This window comes from Artemia franciscana, chromosome 2, assembly GCF_032884065.1.
Source record: "Artemia franciscana chromosome 2, ASM3288406v1, whole genome shotgun sequence".
NCBI lineage: Eukaryota > Metazoa > Arthropoda > Branchiopoda > Anostraca > Artemiidae > Artemia > Artemia franciscana.
The window spans coordinates 66921498-66946232 of record NC_088864.1 but is presented as its reverse complement, the minus strand read 5'-3'; the positions used below and the strand labels follow the sequence as shown (position 1 = coordinate 66946232).

The following is a 24735-nucleotide window of genomic DNA, read 5'->3' as shown; positions in this document are numbered from 1 at the left end:
AGGATGACAAATTCCCAAACATTGTCCTATTCAACCATCCCTCTAGGGCTAAACGATAAGCAGTTGTTGTTCTCAAATGGGGTAGGAAAGGATCGCAGGAAAGGGTTTAAAGAAAATTATATCTTTATGAGAGGGTGTTAAAAGGGGAACAAATTGATATGGAGGAAAGCGGGCACAGCTGGGTTGGCCCCAGGGGGCTTGTGGTTGCTGTGAATTATCAATAGTAGTAGTATGAGAGTTCTTAAGCCGAACTGGCCAGACATGACAATAAACAACAAAGAGAGATAAAACTCCACAAAAAAAAAGTTGTGTTAAAAGGTGTTAAAAGTGTTTTTTTTTCTTTTTATCTTGTGCTGAGGACGCCTAGTTTGGACACAGGCGAAATATCCGCGTTGTTTTAGTCTTTCCTCCCTACTGGCCTTAGTCTCGTTTGAGGTTTTTTTTTTGTAGAGTTTTATCTCTCTTTGTTGTTTAATAGTAGTAGTAATTTTATATTTTCTAGTCTAAAATAATTTTCAATGATTAGCAGTGGGGTAAAGGTTTTGTCAAATAATATGAGTTAGTTACCTTACAGGAAGTAGACCTTCTCCTTCTTTTCTATAATAATCGTTACGATAGATGTCTCTAGCAAGACCAAAATCTCCAATTTTCACTACTCTTGTGTCACTTCGTGAAGTTGCTGTTGAAATTAGACAATTTCTCGCAGCCAAGTCTCGATGAACAAAATGCAATTCTTCTAAATAGCAACATCCTCGAGCAACCTCAATACACATATTCACCAAATCAATTAAATTCAAAGGCGAAGTCCGAAGCTGAAAAAAACAAAACAATGTTACCAGAACTATAAATAGGTTCTGAGATTACCTTCTGCCACAAAGGCAGAAGGTAAAAATGCAGCAAAAAAGACTCCATGGTCTATGCAAGTAGTGTTCCGTTTCATGATCCTTAAGCCAGGACCTTTTTACCATCAGTTATTGGTATGTCGTAGTCAGTTGTTAGTATTCTCTTCTTTTTTTAGAGGGGTAGGGGGTTTAATCGTCGCTGGTAATTGGTTCTTCAACAATATCTACATTGGAGTAATTACACATTAGAGATTAGAGAAAGCCTAGAAATTCTGAACTTTTCAAATTTTCCAGTACGTGGACTTCACTAGAATATTTTCATAGACTGTTGACATTTTTTAGATTTTAGTGGACTGTAAGTGGTCATATCTTCATTTAAAGTAGAAGTCATTGTTTCAGGTCATCATAAGGATGATCCTTGGGGGTGGAATCCACAACTGGCAGTGGTCTGAAAAACGTGGACAGGAAAAATGAAAATATAGAGGCCTAAAATACAATTTTTAACATTTCATTCCCTTTTCTTCTAAAGGCCAATCCTGTGTGCGACTATAAGGACACCTATTTGGTGATGATATTATTGACTAGTTTAGTAGTAAATTTTCAGTCTTTTAGGCAAAAAAGTCACAAAAAGGTGAAAAGCAAAGAGAGAAAAATGAAAAAGATAGAAGGGGGGAGAGTGGAAGAAAAGAAAGAAGAGAGAGAGAGATATATAAGAGGTAGATAGAAGGCCTCTTTAGTCTTTTAGGCAAAAAAGTCTCAAAAAGGTGAACAAGCAAAGAGAGAAAAATGAAAAAGATAGAAGGGGAGAAAGTGAAAGAAAAGAAAGAAGAGAGAGAGAGAGAGACATATAAGAGGTAGACAGAAGGCCTCTAATAAATAATTCAAATAATCCTAGTGACATGATTACTTACTTCTGAAGCACGGCTTCCTCTAAGAAATGTCAGCAAATCTCCTTCCATCAGCTCCATTAAAATAAATATATTCTCCTCATCGAAACAATATCCAAGCATTTTTAAAATATGCTCATGTCTAAATTTCCCCATCAATTCTGCTTCTTTTATAAACTCTAATTTGTCTTGCTCAGTCGCTCCTTTTCTTAATGTCTTGACTGCCACTTTTTTGCTATCACTATCAAACCTCACAACACCCTCAAATACTTCACCGAATGCTCCACTACCAAGAAATTTAGTTAGAACAACATCGTCCCTTTTGATAAGTGGAGGTAAGAACTCTAAATTTGAAAATAGCTGTGAATCAGTGGCATTGTAGAGTGAATTGATCCTTTGTGTGTGGGAACGAGGTAGCTCACGCAGCGTTGCGAGATCATTCCTATCGAATAATTCTACATCGGCTCCGGTATGATTTGGCGCTTTGCTTATTGATGAAAAGTATTTCTGACGACGACAGTAAGTCATAGCTAAAAGAATATTGCGAGATAAAGAACAAATTGGGACAATTATGGATTACATATGAAAATAACTACGATAATTAGTAACCTGATAATTGAGGTATTTAAAATAGTAAATAATTTGCTGTTAAATCCCAAATTTACTATCTTTTATTTTGCAGTTTTGCTTTAAAGACTAATATCAAATACGAACAAGTAAGGAAATATTAAAAAATAAATGGAAAAATTAATACTGAAAAATTAATTACAGCAAAGGGAAAAAAACATACTAGTTTTCACCCATTTTTCATGAATTATTTGCATACTTTGGATGTCTGTTTTTGTACTAAATAAAACTCACAATAGAAACAAAACAAGCGAGTGCAACCAGTTACAGCATTGCACCCCAAAACTCGATTTTGAAATGAATTCAAGTACTAAATTAAAGACTTTTTAATGCTTCTAGAGCTCAAAACTCCTACTCAAGATATCCAACTAAAAAATATGTAAATATTTCGAAATTTTGAGCAAATTCTATAACACAAAAGATGAAAGATCGTAAATACTATCTTTTAATCCAAGTTTTTCATAATAAAAAAAAATAAAGTTCACGCAGCGTTGCGAGATCATTCCTATCGAATAATTCTACATCGGCTCCGGTATGATTTCGTCATGATGACGAAATACAATCATGAAAAAAAAATCGATAAAGCTTACTAGCAACGTTACGCAAAATTCTAGTCTAAGTTATTCATTGGCAGGCGATAGAAAAACTAATTAAGGTATGCATAGATGAACTCATTTCGGTGGAGAGTGGGGGAGGTTAAATTTTAAAGAAACCAACATGAGGACTATATGAATAAAACTATGCAAAAACACGACTCCTTAGATTTACAAGAGAAGGTAACTTTAAAGGCCCCTTTTTCCAAATACAATCCAGGGACGATCACCAAATATAGACAGACAGTAAAATTCCCAGAAACGGAGTTGGTATAAGAAAAGATCTACTAAATTCCCCACTAATTATCTGTGTCAAGTCATATCTCCGATTTAGTGTTCTTGGTAATACAGTAATAATAAGCAGTTTATAATGTAGCTTGTGCTTTGAGATAACGATATACGTAGGTACTTATTACTGTACTAAAGAAAGCACAAGTGATTATTCCATTTATCTTCCTTTTCTTGAGGTTGTAGGTTTTTCTTTAATAAATCCTACAAATTTAAGTTTAGCAGGCATGACCTAGATTTATTGCTCTTTTCTTTGTCAGAAGATTTTTCATATTCCTGTTCTATTATCGGAGTCACTTATGGATAACATTTCAGATAAATTAAGACTCATAAGCCCGGTTAAAATATTACATATTTCTACATTCCACTAGAGAGAGAGAAAGATGGGCTTACTAAAATAAATAAACAAAACTGTTGGGCTTACAACCACAATACCCGCACAAATCAAAACAATACGAAAAGAAGAGTAAAATAGAAAAAAAGAAAAGAAAAGGAAAAGAAAAAAGAAAAGAAAAGAAAAAGAAAAATATTCAATTGCCCTGCATTTCAATCGATACTGTATTACACTTCAAAAAAACAAAAGAGACAAAACAATAAGAAACTAAAACCACTTGACCAGTATCGCCAGTAGAGAAACAACATAATCTATTTAGGTGAGAAGCATTTAAGTTAGAGGTAAAATAGAGTAAACAACAAACAGGCTAATAATACTAAAAAAGTAAATTACTAAAAACTCTTCAATATTTCAAGATTTCAGGAAACGGTTGGGCTAGAAAGAACCACCTCCCCCCAACCATCAGTATATACAATTTCAATAACATCTCATAATTTAGAACAGACCTACAATAAACGTAACACAATTTTAACTGAGTTCAAAAATCTAAACAGTTTCGTCTTACAAAAGCTTACCATTCTGCATTAAAAATATTTTCGCTTACCAAAGCATATTCCAAGAACTGACGTCAGGAGAGAAAGAATCACAGTCAATGATACAATCAATGAGACATTGTTGCCACCAGCAACATATTCCTGCTGCGTTATTGCACCTCTGTATACTTCACTTTCAGGGCTTGGGAAACTCCACCCAATGCCATTTCGAGCTCGCACTCTGAAAACGAATCCCTCCTGAAGAAATAAGTTTGTATAAGTTTATTTGTTTCTTTTTTAGCACACTCTCTGCCCTGCCAGTTAATTTATTTTTATCTACCCTATTCATTATACTGACTTTGTATTTAAAATACTGCTACTGCTATTAGCGGCAGTGGTGGCAGGATTATCAGACCAGGGCTAGTAAATAAGTTAATAATGTACTTCTTCAGTTGACTGTGGTTAATTATATAGGGGTGGGTGATCCCAGTTCGACTCTTTCTCTCAACTTTACTTTTTAAAACCGCAAAAAACTTTAGCGTAAAGAACGGGGCGTTGAGTAGGGAACAGTCCCTTTCATATACGGAGTAATTTCTGTTCGTTTTAAGTTTTATTGTCACTCCTTACTTTCAGTTGAAAAACCTTAACGATGAACTGTCAATTACCCTATTCATTATACTGACTTTGTACTGCAAATGCTGCTACTGCTATTAGCGACAGTGATGTCAGGATTATTAGGCTGAGGCTAGTAAATAAGTTAATAATGTACTTGTTCAGTTGACTCCGGTCAATTACACAGGGGTGGGTGATCCTGTCTGCAGAACTTAAGTTGGGAAGTACTTCCAATTTTTCCCTATACTCGTTTGATTGACTTGGTATTGTTATTATTATTATTCCCTAATACTATTAAAAAGACATTGCAGTGCTTAACTACCTGAGACAGATATACTGGCAAACACCCCTCCTTCATCCCACCATGTTTGAGGTAGCTGTCTGAAATATTATAAAGTCCTTTATTTGTCAATTCATAAATGTCAGAGCCCTTATTTGCAAAGATGATGTTTTGCCTCATTTCAAAAGTTGTCGGTGTGTTTCGATGCTACTAACATGACGTCAAAATATCGTGGTGAAATCAATTCGTTAAAAATAGGAATGGGGCTATAATTAGTGATGAGAAGAGTGTCAAAGAGAGATAAGCGAAACATGTTGAGAATATGTTAAACAATGATAGTAATAGGAAATCATATAGAAAAGAATGAAAAAATTTGTCAGAATTTGGATACGAAGAAGATTTTTTTGTGAAGAAGAGGTAGAGACAGCGCTAAATGCCTTAAAAATAATAAAGCCTCAGGTGTTGATAGTGTGGTATATGATTTTTTTTTTTAAGCGGAAGTACCTAGAGATTTTTGGAAAGCTCCTATTAAATCCCCATACAAGAAAGGTGATCAAACTAAATATGTTAATTATAGTGTCATTAGCTTGGCTTCTGTAGGAACCAAATTACTTAGTATAATGATAATTTTTAGACTCAGAGAACCTGTAGGAAAAGTTTTAAGAGAATAACAGTGTGGTTTTAGAAAGGGGAGAGGATGTGTCAACCAAATTTTCAATCTTAGATTAATAATTGAGAAGTGCCTCAGTCTTGTGCCTCAGAGTAGACCTCAGTCTTAAAGATTATAAAGAGTTGTTTGGCTCAGCTGATAGAAGAGCTTTAGCGAAATTCCTAACCTCGTATGCTATTCTAGTTAAATAAAGTAGAGTAACCTAGCGCTAATTACCATCACAATATTACTGCGATTAAAGCAGGAAATAAGGTTAGTAGCTGGTTTACAATAGATAGCCAAGTCAAACCCAAAACGAGCGTAAATCAACATGTTTAGGGCTGATAACCCCTATGGCTTCTCAAGACCAAAACACAATTTGCACTTTACGGAAAAAAGACAAATGACCGTGGGTCGTCAGTTAAATTGACATATACTGACATTTATTCGTTAAGGTTTTGATAATTTTTCATTTATGAAAGTAATAAAGGTGAAAAAATTTAAAACATAATTTGTTTTCGGTAAAGCGCAAATTGTGCTCTGGTCTTGGGAAGACATAGGGGTTATCAGCCCTACTCATGTTAATTTTTTCTTTTTTTGAGTTTGACTTATTGTAATTTCTATTCGTTTTGAGTTTCATTTATTTATTGACAGTGATTTGTGGTAGTTTTACCTCTAAGCTCTGTCGACTATAAAAACGGACACTAGCCCTTTCAATTTCCAATCGAAAGAGCTCTTTTTGAAGTTTCTAAGACAACAAAATGCCTCTCAAAATTTCTATCAGGTGCATTTCGGGAAAATACGAGGGTTAGGGAAAGGTACCCACCCACCAATCATTCTGAATCTTAAAAAGTGCACCGGAACTTTTTATTACCAATCCAGCGATCCCCCTCCGAAGTTTATACGATCACCCATTCTATATATACCTTATAAATCCTCAGGGCACAACTTACGACCCTTTTCCTGTGGGCTGTAGGGGTGTTGTCAAAATTAAAGACATAATTTCCGTACCTTTCAACTAGGTTCAACAAAATGGCTATCTCAAAATTTTGATTGGATGTGTTTGAATAAATAGTGTGCGTGGGAGGGGGGTAAGTTGCCCTCCAATCGCTGTTGACTTCTAAAAAGAGCGCTACCGCTTTCAGTTTCCAATCGAATGAGCTCTGTCCAAAGTTTCTACGACAACAAATGGCCACCTGAAAATTTCCATCAGTCGCATATCAAGAAAATGCAAGGTGTGGGGGGGGATGATCCACTCTCTGATCACTCTGAGTCTCAAAAAGGACACTAGAACATCTGATTTCCAATAAAATCATTCCATTCCCGAGTTTTTACGATCACCCTTTCTATATACACCTTATATGCCCACAGGACGTAAGTTATAACCCATATCCTGAGGGCTGTAGAGGGGGGGGGATTTGTCATCCTCAAGGACATTATTTCCCGACCTTTCAATCACGTTGAACAAAATAGCTATCTCAAAATTTTGATTGGATGTGTTTGGGGAAATTGTGGGTGTGGGAGGAAAGTTAGTTGTCCTCCAATCACTTTTGACTATTAAAAAGGGCACTAGCGCTTTCGATTTCCAGTCAAACGAGTCCTTTTTAAAGTTTATATATATATATATTGCTACTAACAAGTAACTACAAACAGTTCCACAATTTACTAAATAGATATAATTGCTAGAAAAAATCGCTGCTGGTGTGGAATTGAACTTAACATACCCCCGGGATTAGCCAGAGCTCCGAACTTTGGGGCAAAAGACAAACCTGGCAATATTTTAATATTTTTGTCATAGACCTTACCGTTCCATACAAGTCGAAAAATTAAAACAACACTTAAACACAGGATAATTTTTATTTGGCAAAAAAGTTAAGGACTATTTAGGAAGAGAATGAGCTAAATTAGGGAACAAGCTAAATAGCTAATAAAAAAAAAAAAAACATCACACCATCACCGCTTAGTTGACACAATTAATATTATTTCATGAGGAAGATATTACCTGAAACTTTGAAGTAATTCTCCACTTCGAGTCTCTAACCACCTCAAGAGTATCCCAGTCTGAGGATTCATCAGCTCTAGCTTGAATTTCATATCTATCAATGACCGCGCCATTATCTTTTGGAGGATCCCAAACTAGGCGTAAGACACCAATATCTTCTATAATGCTAGGGCGACTAGGAGGCAATGGAATATCCGCTTGTTGGAAAAAAATCATATATTACTGAGATTATAGATAACACAAAACAAAAGCATTTAGTAGATTCTTAATAGAGTATTACAATAAGCAATTAAAGTATCCATAGACGATAAACCATATAGACAATTTCATTACTCCCTATGCGGTACAAACACCCAATTCAGAGTTTTATCACATACAAGTTTTATCACAGGAAAGTTTGCCTGAGACTCGTATCTTACATTTTGGCATAATATCAAAGATGCTGTATCTCTGAAATGTTCCAGATAATTCTATAGGTGAGTTAGTGGCAAGGGTTAAAAGAATCAAAGCAAAAACATCCCTATAACCTGATGAAAACTGGTGTTGATAACCAAGCATTTTTTTAAGCAAGGCTACTTGCTACTTGATGTAATATTCTTTTGTATAGCCTCAATGGATAAAAATATATATATATAAAGATACATAATATATATATATATATATATATATATATATATATATATATATATATATATATATATATATATATATATATATATATATATATATATATATATATATATATATTATTTTTTGTTTGAGAGTTTCATTTACTTATGAGTAGGATTTGCAATTTCTTTATAGTTTTTACTAGCTTTAGTTCCCTGTTCCGGAAGGTTTATGATTTTTGACAAGAATATATACCAGGAGCAAAAATAGCCTAAATTATAGCCTACCATTTAACTAATTAAAAAGATCATATACCTTTTGTTTGAACTTTGAGTGTTTCATCCTCTGGGAAAGTAAACTCGGTTTGGAAAGGTTTATAATAGATCAGCATTCCAAGCGCATATTTCGTCTTAGGTTCCAAGCCATTCACCTCTAAGAAAACTTCTTCAGTTTTTTCTCGTAAGACTTTTCGCAATAGTGTACCGTTTGTATATTGGGTGCCCTTTCGGTATTGGATAACATAGCTATAAATGTTAAAACATTGATTAATGATTTGAGGATGTGACTTCCTATATTTTTCCTGTTTTTTCAGACTTTAATCTTGTAAATTATCAATGTAAAAAAAAAAAAAATCACTAGTTGAAGGACTCGAACCCGATTTCTTTCAGTTTTTCTGCTTTTATGGAGCAATTTTCAGCAAAAAGTTCAAATTTAGCCAATTCTCGTATAAATAGGCTGGAATATAGACTTTGAAACGCAAAGTAGTAATTTAGGAGCTTTTGAAACTTCAAACTATACAATTTGAAAAGAATTTCAACAAGTGAGGTGAATTTTATTGCCTTTTTATTTCTAACTATCAAAATAAAAATGCAGCAATATTTGAAAATGTACAAGAGATGTATTCAACGAAAAAATAACCAAAGAAAAAAGACGAATAGCTATATTTTCCACAATAAAACATCGTTAAAAAACTTCTGCAGAACCAAACGTCTATAGCTTAGTTTGAAGAAGTAAAATGAAGATTTCTATATAGGTCTCTCTCTACTTTAGGTCTCTAGTCTACTCTACCCAGCTTTTTAACGCTTCTAACTAATTATTTTTCTTCTTTTTATAACATTTCCTTTTAATTCTGAAAATGTAATTTGTCGTGTCATTATTCCTTTTTATTTCTTTTTTCCTTGTAAATTTTTAGTGTCTATTTCTACTGTAACTTTACTGTCTTTATTAAAAATAAGTTGTTTCAAAAGCTCTTTCCGATTTTATAAGTCTTCTCCAAGCATAATAGATCACTGGTTACTGATTCAATTTATTTAAAGTAAGCGCCACTTGATTTACTGCGGTTCTGTCAATGCAACACAAGCCGATTAATTCCAGCGGCATAAAAATTGAATGCCAGAGATTCAGTAAGTCGATGAAGGCCTTTTTGGCCTCTTCCGGATTGGCTAAGGTTCTACCAAAGAGAAACTGTCGAAGCGCTTGAAAAGATGATGGTCAGTTGTCTAGAGGTCAAAACAGTCTGGTGAGCAGCGGTGGTTCCTGCCTCTCTTGCGCCCAGGGAATAATCTTGATTGGCGCCCCTCCCTGTCTCCCAAGGATTAGCACAACTTTAATTAATTAAAAAATTTTAATTATTTAAATCTGTATTTTCTTAATTTAGCCTCTGCAAAATTTGAATACAAAAATTGTCACAAAAAGTTAATATTAATTACATTTGGTTTACTTACTTTTATTGTCAAGGAATGGTGATGAAGATATGGCAAAAATTAAAATTTAGTATTGAAATTACTTATTCTTACAGCAAATTGCGCCCCCTATTTTATCTTCATAAAAAAATTAAAAATTACAAAATGATTATAACCGTTAGATTATTTAATTGAAATTTGAGCCCCTAAAATTTATTACCCGGGGCAGGTGCTCCCTCTGCCCCCTCCTAAAACTCCCTATGATGGTGGGTCAGGGAATACTTCGACACTCAATTTTGTTTAATCTTAGGACAGTGATTTCTGAAACGTGCGAACGGGTGTTGTCATGGAGCAGTATCGGGTCACCCCTGTCGATTGCTGCTGACTTAATTTTCGGTTCTTTTCGTCCATTTCCTCACAATAGGACTCTGATGTGATTGTTTGGCTGGCTTCCAAAAATTTACAGTGAATCATACTACCCACTGACCATCATTAAGTAACCATAGCATTTTTTGGTGGGCTTTAGACTTTAGGAAGTGCCTGAGTAGCTCATTGGTGTCCAATCCCCACCCTGGACGTCTCTTTTTGTCGTAGAGGATCCAATTTTTGAAATTTTGCCTCACTCAACATACTTCTCAGGCCTCTCACCGACCAACTACTGTCTTTTCAAGTGCTTCGAAAACTTTCTCACTTATAGAGCCTTAGTCAATCCTGACCAGGCAAAAAATCTTCGTCAGCTTTATCGAATCCCGAGCACCCAATTTTTATGCCGATAGAATTAACCAATTTGCATTAAATTGGAAAAGGTGCAGTGAATCAAATGTCACCTACCTCGATTAGATTGAATGAGTAATCAGTGAAATAGTACAGTTTGAAGATGATTCATTAAACTGGACAATACCTTTGCCCAATGTTATTTTCTTTCCATTTGTTTTAAAAGCAAAGCCAATGTCGTCAAAGAAGTTGTTGACACTGTATGACAACAATCAATATGATAAGTAACAAAATAATACGAAAACAAGTGAACAGTGCATAAATAAAGTAAACTAGGCACCAAACATGTAATTACAAGGAAAACTTGAAAAATAGTGGGCAGAGAAGAAAAACGAAAAAAGAAAGAAACAAGTAAAGAGAAGAAATTATTTTCCTAATAAACTAGGGAATCTGTAAGGAAGTAAATAGGATAATCAAGAAAGAGGGAGAGAGAAAGAAATGAGGGTGGTATAGAGGTTAAATCGAAAACGGAGAAGGGGAAACAGAGAATTACGTAAAAAATTTATGTTTTTCCAATTCTAAGTATCCTTTTTTAGGAAATAAGCTGTACAAAATTTTGCATAGAACAAATATGAAAAGAAAAAAATACCTGTCAATAAAGGTGAAATCACAGACCCATTTGGCTTGAATGTACGTTGATCCTGTCTTAACCAGCTCCAAGAATCCAGGAAATGGATGGGTTTTGGTATGGATTACTGCAGGCTGACTACATTCAAAAGTTTCAGAACAGCTTTCAACCTTCATAAATGAAATAAAAGAGAAACAAATTATAAACGCTTTATCGTAATCAACTTACATGTTTTAACATTTGTGGCCAGTAGAAGTATTTTACCAATTACCATCTACCAGCGGGTCGGCTCGGTCTCATTTCTTTTGGAACCCATATATAAGCTGTTTTTTAATAAGAAACAGCGGCAAAATAGCACAATTTCAAAAGCATGCCGTTATATTATCTTTAACATTTTAACAATAAAACATACAATACACAGGAAAAAAAAATATGACAATGGTTTTATTAGCATAAAGGCAAAATTGGTTAAGTTCTTAGGAATATTATTTATGGTCAAGTTGTAGAATACTTCTTTGCGTTGACAAACATAGAGCTGGCTTAGAGTTGCACAGAATTAGAAAATGCATAGCTCAGGCAACAGTGGAACCCACTAGGATTTCATGACCGACTTACGGTCCGTTCAGGCACATATTTGCGTAAAGGGGCGACGAAAATACCAAAAATTGTGTCAGCAGCAGCCAGCGCTAGAATTTAATCCTTTCAGAACTGTCACTAATTCTTCTTCACAGAATAAATATTCCTTCACATCCAAAGTTTCAGTAACTTTTTCCTTCTTTTCTACATCTTATCTTGTCACAGTTTAGCACATTCTCAAAATGTTCTGCACATCTCTCTTTACCTCTTTCCTCATTACTAATTGTGGCTCCGTTCCTATCTTTAAGTGGAACAAGTCAAGATTGATTATTCTCTCTAAAAAATTTGGCTCCAATTTAGGCCATTTGGCTCCATCTTCCAGATCTTCAGCAATTTTATCCATGGCCTTGATTTTACACCTCCTTAACTCGTAATTTAATGCTTTCTCAGCTTTCTTTACATTCCCATGATCTATCAGTCAAATAATGTACAAGCCCCTCCTCTTCTCTATTAAAACTATTAACTTTTGCGTTTCTAGCTTTTTTCCCAAAGAAATAATCAGCGACTTCACAAACTATTTTCATAAGATTATTCCATACATCTTCTACATTGTCAAATTTTATGCTCTCCAGTTTAGTATTCAACTGTTCCTAGAAATTTTCTCTCAGATTCTCAACTTGTAGTCTACCGAGGTCATAGCTTGCTGGAAGGTAGTTACTCTTCCTAAATTTTAGCTTCAGCTTAACCCTAGACACTACAACGTGGGAATCTATACTTTCAACGTCAATACCACTCCTATATACTCCTATATACCTCTCCTATATACCCTAGTATCTTGTATCTTGGGACAATACTTTGATAGTATATGCTAACTTTTTGGATAATCGAACTAAGAAAATAGACAATCAAAAACGCCCACATACCATTCACATAGCTATCTGATGAGTTGAAATCATTTCAAAAATAGAATAAAAAAAAAACAATGTGCCAACTGATTTTTATGCTGACATGACTTTTACCAATGATTATAAGATACGTAATACTTCTATCAGTGGAGGAAAAATCATGTACGAATTTTTGAGCAGCACTGCTGATTCGGTAAGCTTAATATACATAAAAGAAGGTAATCTACCAGCTACCAGCGTCTAAAAGCATGATTTTGACGTCAGAACAAGACAGCGCAACTTACAATCTACCATACATAATACTACTAATACATAATACATAATATATAATATGTTTATGTATGAATATGTTTATTTCCCGTCATATTGCAAAAAAACACAAAATTGACGGAGTAATACGAGAAAAAACAAAAGAAAAGAAAAAAAACTTCTAAAAACGAAATCAAACTCAGCATTTATAACATGAAAAATTATTGGAAAACACTTAGCAAAGTGCTATTACTGCCCAGAGGTGTTATATAGCGCTCATTCGCTTTTCTACTGTACGTAATTGACTAATTACTCCATAACGTGTTGACAGAGTTGCATTACTGGTCCATAGAGGCAATCTAAGCAGATTGCAGAAGGAAAAATCATGTACGAATTTTTGCGCAGCACTACTAATTCGGTAAGCTTAGTATACATAAAAGAAGGTAGTCTACCAGCTACGAGCGTCTAAAATCATCATTTTGACGTCAGAACAAGACAGCGCAACTTACAATCTACCAAAATTTGTAAAATATATAACATTGTAAAGTACATGCACTCGAAGCTCTGAAAATGTGCGATTTCTATATAAAAAAATATCACCATTTAATTTTGAATTGCCCCAGCGTGTGGGGCAATTCACCCCACAACACCCACTGGTAGCCTCTAAACGACGGCTTGAATCAGTAAAATGATTCTTATTCTTACTCCTCCAAAGTGGATGGTATCAGTTAACCACCAGCAAAAACTGCCGAATATTTAACGTTTTGCTTAAAAAACTCAACGTTCTGTTGATAGGTATTGACCTATGATGTCTTAAAGACCTATTATTTGTAGAAAAGTTATAGTTTCAGTGTTATTTTGTCACTAAAAATAGTTAATTGATTTTTTTTAAACATCCAGATTAAATTTTAGTCTTAAAAATAAAAAGGAATTCAACGAATCTAATATTAGAACAATGGGGGAAGAATATCTGGCACTAAAGGAAAGTATGTATTTTATACCGTTCATGAAAACACAAGGCAGAATGTAAACCAATCTGCCTTCAATATTGTTTGTATGTAGATAACAGACATTTTTCCAGAGTCAATTCAGAAAAGACCTCTGAAGACTACTTTTTAAGCACAAATGCCTTTCAAAGAAAACAAGTAGCGTGGACAACCCAAATGAAAGGCATAAAACTCTTCGTAACGGCATTGCTTAAAATGATATAATTAATTACCGGATACAGGGAAGATTCTGTCCCTATACTAGCTGCTAGTTTTGGTCAATGATACCCTAGTTTTAGATAATCCTAAATTTATTCGTTCCTGGTACCAGCTAGCACCAATACTATTTTTAGACCCTACAGGGTGACGTGCGGATACAGAAGGACCAAATTTTAGATTCTCCTTTGATTTTTAATGACTGAAAATGCTTATAAGTATTAATATGTTAAAAGTTAAGATCTTGAGTCATAGTACACGTTTCGGCCCATTTCTACACTTTTCAGTATAGTATCCCTCGCTATCTCTCCTTCATTCTCTTCCAAAATAAAGGTAAAATTACCTTAATCTTATAAACAGTGGATGGGTTTAAATCTTCAACAAAGAAGGAGGTCTGATTACTGGCTTGCTGTGTTACGGTTTTTCTTTCTTCTACTGCTGCTGCTTCCACTGATACTCGATATTTGATGAACGAGCCATATTTTATTTCAGGTTCCTTCCAAAACACTTTTATAGAAGTAGGAGAAGCTATCGTAGCGCTTATGTTTCTTACAGAAGATGGCGCTGAAAAAAAACAGGATAAGCAACAATTTACATAAATTAAAGTGTGTTTGTTTTCCCATCAAGATTAAATATTTCTGTCCACTAAATTTGAAGCTAAAGTATTTAACAAAGAATGTACAATTTTAAGGCAATTAATTTTGAAACCACGAGAATGAACGAGGTTACTTCAATTCGAAATAAAAAAAAAATAGATATCTAAGGTCACAACATTAGGCTTGTGAGGACCTGAAGCTCAAGCTGTTGTGAATAGCGAATGTCACAAGGCTATATTGCAAGAGCCGAAGACCCATACGTAATCCTCAGTCTGCATTTGCGAGGTTTTCAGAGCATATGCTGGCTCCTTTTTTTTCAGGTTTAGAGGGCTATTCAAGAATCCTCCCCTTTCTTCTAAAATATCAATTAATTTAAATCTCACATTCACCCCCTACCCCTTATAGCTGATGACACCTTTTGATTCCGTCGAGTTAGTATTGAAACCGATCTTGTTTCCCTAAGTCATATTAAGTTGATACAAATGGTCACGTAAGCGTTTTTTTTCTTCGGAAAGGGCACAAATTTACAAAATAGTAAGAAAACTATTTCTATGTGGAAATTACAGGAACCTACAAAAAGTAAAATACATAGGGTTTCAAGGTCGATGTTACCTGACCCCACCACCCTTTTCCTCCCATCTGCGCACAAGCAAGGTCTAGATTAATAGAAAACCCTATATCAGACCTTACCCTAAGTCTGGCGTCAGTCAAAATCCAGCTAGTGTTTTGAAAACCTTAAAGAAAAAAAAAACTGAAAATAAGAAAACTGAAATAAGAAAATGTTTGTTTTAAAAAAAAAAGACAGTTCAGAGGCATTGAAGTAAGCATTAAGGATTTTTTATTTTTAATATGAGAAAAAATGATTGGATAAACCATATATAAGAAAAAAAGACAGTATACAGAGAAAACCTAGAGGAAAAATTAGCAGAGTCTAATGATTTAAAAAGCTACAGTAAATATGAATACTGCTTACCTGCTGGCTTTGTTTTGACTGTAATTGGCCCATATCCTGAATTGCGTTTACTCATCTTTTCAGAGAAGAAATTTGATACAACTACATATGCAACGTATTCAGTGTTCGGTGTTAGGTTTGACAACCGAGTATTCGTCGTATGAACTTTGACAGTATCACAATTAAGATATGAGTCATTACAACTACTGACAGAACCATAGTGGACTGTGTAAATAACTGACGGAAGAGATGATACTTTACAATTTAAGGAGTATACGGGTAGCGGTAATTTTAATTCAACAAAGTAGCTAGATATGGTTGTAATAACAGCTTTGTAGTTTATACTGAGTGATGAAAGGCAGCTGATATCTGAAAAAGAAGGAAATTATAAGAAAAAGTCAAAAATATTTTGGATATTTTTACAAACTTGCACACAAAAGTGGATAGGTGGTGGTAATAGGGATAGTAAACAGAATAAATAAGAGCAATCCCATAATAGATTCCTCTAAGGGTGTTTTTTATTTCAGAATAATGGTGGAATAATTAACTTATTCATGTTTTCAAGCCTCCTCCCCTCCGGAAAAAGTAGCTTTTTTCCCTTGTAGATTTTGGGACCCGGTCGGTGGCAACTTTGTTCAAAGTAACCCAAAATATTTCTCTGATTCATACATGCTGAAATATTTTGTTGATGACATTTTTTAGTAAGCTTTTTCCTTTAATTATAAAAAAATATCCTTAAATTCAAGCAAATTTTTTTCATAATGTAAGAGAACGGTTAAAAATAGTTTAAAGTTTCATTTTGACAATGCGATTTCTGACATTGCGGCTATGAATTAAAAGAAAGAAAAAAGAGAGGTTATGATTCAACTCATCTATGAGCTTCTCCTTCTATTGTTGTTTCCATTTCTGTTTCTGTTTGTTTAGTACCTATTTTTTTATCCCACAACTTAATACCAGTAAAATTCCGCTACTTAGTACTCGAGTACTTCTGTTGTTTTAATGGGCTCTAAAAAATCGAATTGAAATAAATAATTATCCTTTGTACTAATCATATAAAGCTTTTTCTATGATAAAAGAATCGTCCTTTGTTAATTCTTAGCCATTTGATCGACCCTAATTCTAAGGAAGACAATGATTCTTGTGAATAGAATTTGATATGTTGCCGACACAGGCATAATAAAAAAGCTCATGGAATGTTTACAGGAAGGTAGCACAAGCAAGACACATTGGCCTAAGCATATACTTAGTCATCAGTGGCCAGATAAAAGCATAACTACATGCCACAGCCAGCAACAAAACAATTGTGAATTAAACCTCATAAGTTATATCCTCTAAAATAATGAATCAAAGATTTTATGAGGAAAATTAATTTTGTCAAGGGGATTACGTACCCTCTCTCTCTCTTTTCTCTCATCCACTCTCTTTATCTCTGTCTTCTCCAATGCATTCTCCAGACAGCGTACCTATTACGCGACATAGAGTGCGTCCAGAAAAGAGCAACAAGGATTATACTCCGAGACCGTGGCATACCCTACGATCAAGCCCTCGCTAAATTAAATTTATCTCCACTTAAAGTCCGGCTGGAACACCTTATTCACCAATTTGGAAAATTCATCCTAGCCAATAAGAGCCACCGATCACTACTACCCGAACCAGCCCCTCCCAATAGCCGAACTCGATTACGAAATAAACTTGTACCCCCTAAAGTACGAACCAATCGATACGCAAACTCATTTGTGTCTTTTTTCACATCAGTTTTTAATGCTGAGTTGTAGTGTGTGATTTTTGTTTAAATGTATGATTTTTGTGAAAAAACTGAATTTAGCTCTATGCTACGATAGTTTTTAAATATACCGATCTCTCTCTCTCTCTCTCTCTGTCCCTCTATCGCTCTTACCCTCTTCCTCGTCCTCCCTCTCTTTATCACTCTTACTCTCTTCCTCGTTCTCTCTCTCCCTCCCTCTCTCTCTCTTTCTCTCTCTCTCTCTTTCTCCCGACACACTTCTCTCTTTCTTCTTTTCTTTCTGTGTAACTCTTACCCTCTGTGGCTCCCTCCGTTTTAAAGTTGAATAAAGCACCTGGATCATTTTGTTAAATATAAATGTGAGCTAAATAGGGGCAAAGATGATGTAAAGCACTTGCTGATTTCAGAAAAACTTTCATAAAACCCCTTTATAAGAAAGTTGATAGGAGTGAATGTGGTAATTACAGACGCCTTTAGCTTGATTTCTGAACGAGGCAGATTACTTAGCATCATTAGACCTATTAGACTAACAGGTGCTGTAAATAAACTTCTTTGAGAAGAACAGTGAGGTTTCAGACAGGGAAGGGGTGCATCGGCCAAATTTTCACACTTAGATTTAGTGTTGTGTTTGGTGATTTAGTGTTGTAGCTTATGTACAGGCATTTCACTCAGCTCGTAGTGAGGCTCTAGTGAAGATCCAATTCTTGTATTTTACACCAAATATAAAAGTATTCAGTGATCTATGCAAGACTAGTGTTGCTGCGGAAGAGGGTGCATTTGAAGCTGGTTTAGTGTGGAATGAGGAGTTAAGGAAGGTTGTATCCTATCCTTATTTATGTGGACTGTTTTACCAGACTTTATCTTAAGGAACACAGCAAAGACTAAGGGAGAGCATGACATTAAATGGGAAGGTAAAATCTTCTTAGAATTTGATTATACAGATGATTTGAGCGTCTTAGACACAAATGTTAATGGAATGAATGATCTTTCAGAGGTTTTAAGAGTTTGGAATGCAAGAATTGGCACGAAAATTATCGTCAAGAGGGACTAAGTCGCTTAGACTAGAAATAAATGAGGGTAAAGAGGTAGTGTTAGAAAGGCTAAGGTATATTTGCTGAATGTTTTTCAGAGAAATTGTATAAGGATATTTATAAGTAGGCCTGCCGGTTTGACCGATCGTTTGTCAAACAGTAAAATGTACGAAAAAGGCGACACGACCTATGTGTGTAAAATTTTAAATTAAACAAACAAGAAGCAGTGGGTTAAATTTGGTTACAAAAGTCAAATACAAGCAGATTACATGAAAAAATACAACACAAGAAAACGTTGGATGAAAAAAACAGTGACCAGTCAATTTTCCTGCAATCAGAGCACTAAGCGATTGCAGCGGTAACCGCAGCTGTTGCGATAAGTTAAGGAGACGACTACCAGGAGGGAAAAAAGTTAGGGTTTATATTAGAACTTCCCCTCTTCGGTACTTTTAAGTTAATGTAAAACTTTGAAGAAAAACTGGTTCCAGTCTGGTTTTGACTTCACTTTTCATAGATCTTGAGCCTTACCAGGGTAGTTGGTCTTAAGACTTTGCCAGGTTATAAGCTTTATTTTTAAGACCTTTGTTCACGTGCTCTTTAAGTCTCATTTCTTTAATCATTAGAACTTTTCAAGGTATTTTCAAGTTATTATCTTCACCGATTCACGACTTGTATGGTAATAGCCTTGAAGAAAAGCTGTTCCTAGTTTGGTTTGATTTCCTTTTCATAAATCATGGACCTTGGCAGGTTGGTCGTTTCCTTTTTTTAGAAAGTTGGCTTACATAGCCTTCAACCCTTACACTTTGCGAGGGAGCAAAGACATCTCTAAAATTACCAAACACCAATATTTTCTGACTTCCTGAGAAATCACTACTTTCTAAAAAATAGGGAGAAAGGTGCGAACTTGGAAACAAATTTTCGTATCCTAATCTGAGTTTAAGATGTAGTAAAGCTTCATTCCAACATCAGTTTTTAATATTATTTATCAAAACATTTTGACTCGTTTTAATTAAATTCAAATAATGAATGTCTTATTTCATCTCAATCTATATTCGGAGGTAAGCCGTATAACCTTATACCTTTAATTTTGAGGAATTTTATATTAAGTAAAAAGGGAATTGCCTTCACTTAGATGCATTGATAGGCTTTTTTATAAATAAAATGTTAACTTATTTAATACAACATGTACGTATGAGTATATTCTGCATATCTGTATCGTCCTTGATTTAAGAATTTGAAGCCTAAAAAGAAAGCAACAAAACAGAAAAGAAAGTGGAAAAGAAAAGAGGAAAGATTGTAAATAATTTCGAAATATCTAAACTTACTGGGATAGGGCTGAGTTCCTACTATGCTCAAAGCCTTATAAACAGTTTCATTCTGAATTAGATTGGCAGAACCTTTTTTATCAGTAGACATTAGGTTACCATTCAATATGAAAGTCAGTGTTTCTTCCATCACCATTGTTCTATTGCAGGACTTCATTAATGAGCCATCACAATTTATAAAAATGAGTTCAGGCTTCATATTGTCATAAGTCATAATACTGGAGCAAATATCTTGCTTTACAGTACAGTATTCTGTCGAAAGTTCTTGATAATGAAGAGACATGTTGTGGGTTATAATAACCACTTTTCTATTTTTGTATTGAACGGTGACAAACGTTCTGGAAGAGGAAGAAATAAAAATATCGTTATTTTCGAGCAGCCAAAGTTTAAGGAATATATACATAAATATCAAATAATTTCTTACTGTTGCAATGCCTGAAACGCCATCAGTGAATCTTTAATGACTGTATAAAAATAAAATAGAATGCAAATAAATTAAAAGTAATAGAAAGGCACAACAATACACAAAAGAAAACAGCAGGGAATGCAGGAATACGGAAACTGTTTGGAAGAAAACAATAACAAAGCCAGGTAATAGAATAAAACCAATCTAATTTCCATTAAAATCTTAGCAGTCTCTACATTTCTCGGTAGAAATCTAAATCTTGTGAAAAATCCATTCAAAATGACTTACACGAACTGCTGGTACTTCTAAGCAAGAAAAGTGTCCGCCATCTATGTTTATTTAAAGGTTCATACTTAAAAATCATTACGCCGCGATGATTCAGAAGGTAAGGTAGGTCGGGGTTGAAATAGAAAAGATTCGCCGATCACAGATATCTTATTTGTTTATGAATGGAGACCCGAAATTTGATGTTCTCTAGATACCTCTCAGAATAAGGAATGCGTAAGATTTTTTCAAATCATCTCAAAATCTATATTTATAATTTTGGTCAAAGTGTCCAAGCCGACTCCACCCAGTGGGGTTGGTTTGGACACGTTGGGGCTTGAGCCGGAAAAGCTAAGAAAAATTACCAAAAATCTGACGGCGGTAGTGTATAAACAGTAAATTTGTCTCTAAAACAGTTTTTTACTTAGAATTCAGTCGTAGAAAATTACATAATTATATGCATGTTTGATTAAGACACATTGTGCTGTGAAAAATCAAAATCAAAATCCTAGTGAAAGCTTTGAGCTCAAAGCTTTCACTCCACGGGAAACTGCACTCTTCTGATTCCCCCTCAGGAAAAAGGTTTTGGCAGACTTTGGAGAATATCCAAAAAGTCCACACTTGTAACATCTTCTGCCTCGGCGAAGACAAACCTTTTGCTTTTCTTGCCTATGAAACTAAACGTAGCTTCACCGTCTGCAATCTCCTGTATTAAGCCAATATAGCAGCTGGTTGCCTTCTTAAGCCGGAACTTAAGAAGGAGGTAATCTCTTACTGACTAGGAAGATGGACTAAACGGCAGGTCATCATTATTGTCTTCATAACCAAGATGTAAAAATTCATCAGATGAATGGGCGTCTCCTTAGGTTGTTTTTTCTCTCCCTTTCCATTTTTTCCCTCAATTTCTTCCTTTTCTGGAGTGTCAGTGAGTATCCTGGTTTTGCCTGTTTTGCGGCGCTTACGAGAGCTTGGGTGAACATTTCCCGTTAGTAGGAAAGGCTTAATCATTTCTGGGGTTATTCTTGGAAACCAGCCTTTCGGGTTGACGGTTGATGGTCTGGGAGCAGGACTGGGGGATGGCCTGGGGTCAGTTGATCGTCCAGGAGTAGAAACATCATCGTCTTCAAGAGACTGGCAAATTTAGTTGACTGGCAAATATACTAGCAATATACTGGCAAACGTAGACTGGCGAGACTGGCAAATATGAAATTGCCTGATTTGAACTGATCTTGAATAGGTCAGTCCGTCAATTTGGACAGGGGCAAATCCATCTCACTAGAAGTGGTCAAGTACACGTTTTTCACAGTCAGTCTCTTTACTTACTGAATATGGAAAATAATTCATGAATTGAGATGTAAGACCAAAATCATTTAAAATTAGACACATTGTCATAAGCAAAGAAATAAAACAATTATCTACTCTTGCCCATGTAGGGTAGCCCCAGACACCGTCCGGTTCAACTCGAAAAAAAATGTCCAGATTAACAATCTGACTGAAAAATCCATCTGGAAAAAGAGCATTCAAGAAAAGGTAAATAGCGCAACTTTGTGCGATTCTAGAATGACAAAAGAATTTAAAGAAACAGGCGGGAAAATTCCTGGTATTATGTTTACAGCTTAACACAACGATGTGCAAGGTGCCAGAAAAAAATTGGCCTATCTAAAACAGTTTTTGCAGTTTAACTTTTGAAAGGATCAATCAACCAAATTAGGGATTCGTCCCTGAGACATCAAGGTAAGATGACGCTCTTACAAATTAGTTAGAAAATTTTCACCAAATGATGTCTAAGTAATTGAGGGTGTTTAGCTCAACCCACGTCCAGTTCAGCTCCAACCTTCTACTATTTGACAGTGTTCGTAAAACTAAGATATAAACCCTCTCCCCTAGCTTAAGATGTTAGATAGGTTGGTTAAATCCGTTTTACAATTTCTGTATGGATTCTTGTTATATTACACTTTACTTAAGTGATAGGGAACGATTTTTTTTAGGAGCTCGTATCAAAGCACAAAAAGTGCAGTTAAATTTTTATTGCCAGGGGACATTTTTGGAATCAGCCTCGTTCTTTCTATTTGCCGGTATGATTGACGTAGTTCTGATGCTACGTAATTGTTGGTTGCTTTTATCTCTCAATGTTCGGGCCAAAAAAGTTATTTGTAAACTTAGTTGGTTGTACAGTTTCAATAATAAGTGGTTCTGCTATTTTTTCCGCCAAAGAGTATTGTTTCGTCTGAACTACCCTGATTAAGATCAAGCGTAAGGTACGATCAGTATTTTGTGCCTTCTATATAATTATATGGAGAACCTGTCTTCACTAAGGCACATTATGGTAATTCTTAACCAATGCTATTTTTCCAAATATGCCAAGAAATTACGATTAACCACCAAAATTTGAGTGATGTCGAGGTGAGATTTTTGTTAGGATATTTAGGGTAGGATTTTGCAGGGATGGATTATCCACAATAAGAGTTTCTATAAGAAAGAAATTTTGAGGGAGAACATCCCAGGATAAATTTTACACCATGGGGAGAGGATTTCCAGGCATTACTTGAAAAATTTGTCAAGAATTAAATAAAAAAATCAACTGGTAGTAAGGAGCCACAATGAAACTTAAAACAAACAGAAATTACGCCGTATATGAGGATGGCTGCCAGATCTCCCCACCCTGAAAAAATCATAATGGCAGTATCGCTACCATGTGGTATATAAATGGATTTCCCGTCATCATTTGAAAAACAATGAGAAATTAAATAAAATAAAATAAGTTTTTCAACCGAAAGTATGAAGCAACATTAAAACGGAGATAGATTATTCCGGCAGAAGTTCAACCTTGTAATAAGAAACGTATGCAGAAATTGACTTTGGAGCAGTCCAAAATTTCAAATAGAGCAAAAATTGAAAAAAAAAGAACACAGACAATTGATTTTGATGACCGTTGATCTTGAATTAAAATTGAATAGTTGTATGCATCAAGCCATTGCTAATTATAGAAAAAAACAAGACAGATTTTGAGGATGAACTTTCCAGGATAAATTTTACGCCACGGGGAGGGTGTTTCCTGGCATTATTTGAAAAATTTGAAATAATTAAATAAAAAAATCAACTGGTAGTAAGGAGCCACAATGAAACTTAACCAAACAGAAATTATTTACCCGTATATGAGAGGGCTGCCAGCTCCCCCCACCCTGAAAAGAAATATCATGGCAGTGTCGCTACCATATGGTGTATAATGGATTTCTCGGCATTACTTGAAAAACGATGAGGAATTAAATAAAAATAAGTTATTTCAACCGGAAGTAAGAAGCAACATTAAAACGAACATAAATTATTCCGTATATGAAAGGGGCAGCGCCCTCCTCAAATCCTCGTACTTTACGCTAAAATTTTTTATTACTTAAATCACAAGACAAGAACTCACCCTGAAAAGGGATCTACATGGATGTCATCAATTTTTCTGTTGATTTTGGCTACAAATTGGGTTAGTTCGTGCCCTATCGAATCTTTTGCTGTCAGGTCCATCTTTCTAACTGTTGAAGTTTTACTTATTGAGTTGTACTCGATCCAATAAAGGATTCTACTAATCCAATCAACGGCCATTCCAATACATTCTTCTAAAATAGAAAAGGGCAGTTTATTTGTGCAAAAGAAAATTCATAATAATTAAGAAAGACAGTAGTGAAATGAAGGTCATAAGCGTAATCAACATTCTAGCGAGACCTAAAAATATACTTACTCTTTCTCAACTTTGACCCCTTACTTTGAAGCTCTTATTACATCTTATTATACAAAATCTCTTATTTATCTTGTAATTTAATCACAACTGTCTTTCTATATATTATATCTTATTAAGAGTTTTATACTATATTTTAAATTCATTTTCTATTCATTTTACGTTTCATACTCATCCCATTTCCTAGATCATACTGAAGGTATTGTCTTCTTAAGGAGCATAAGGTATTTCCTAAGAAAACAAAACAAAAATTGCCTTACTTCACAAAGAGCTCTCTAAAAATGCAGAATATTTTATTTTTCATGGTTTTTTTTCAACTACAGCTAATTATTCAACTTTTCAACATAACCTTCGTGCTCCTCTATAGCCGGCGCTTTCATCATTTCAGAGCGTTTTAGAATCAATCTAGATACCGTTTTTGAGAGAAATACTTTTGCTGTGTGTTTTGTTTCATCAGTGGTATTAAAATGATCGCTTT

The 24735-nt window shown here is 34.8% G+C and overlaps 1 protein-coding gene across 2 annotated transcripts in view; it reads right to left on the bottom strand.

Moving 5' to 3' along the window:
* Nucleotides 1–24735, bottom strand: part of LOC136043987 (proto-oncogene tyrosine-protein kinase ROS-like) — a 132671-nt gene that overhangs the window by 25879 nt on the left and 82057 nt on the right. For both annotated transcript variants that reach the window (XM_065729073.1, XM_065729074.1), the window contains exons 21-30: nt 23946–24138; nt 19861–20198; nt 15782–16129; nt 14556–14776; nt 11302–11450; nt 8572–8780; nt 7648–7844; nt 4176–4362; nt 1754–2259; nt 568–812 (exon numbers count right to left, since the gene is read on the bottom strand). In XM_065729073.1, the coding sequence (XP_065585145.1) occupies nt 568–812; nt 1754–2259; nt 4176–4362; nt 7648–7844; nt 8572–8780; nt 11302–11450; nt 14556–14776; nt 15782–16129; nt 19861–20198; nt 23946–24138 (2593 nt within the window). The remainder of the gene's footprint in view (nt 1–567; nt 813–1753; nt 2260–4175; nt 4363–7647; nt 7845–8571; nt 8781–11301; nt 11451–14555; nt 14777–15781; nt 16130–19860; nt 20199–23945; nt 24139–24735) is intronic.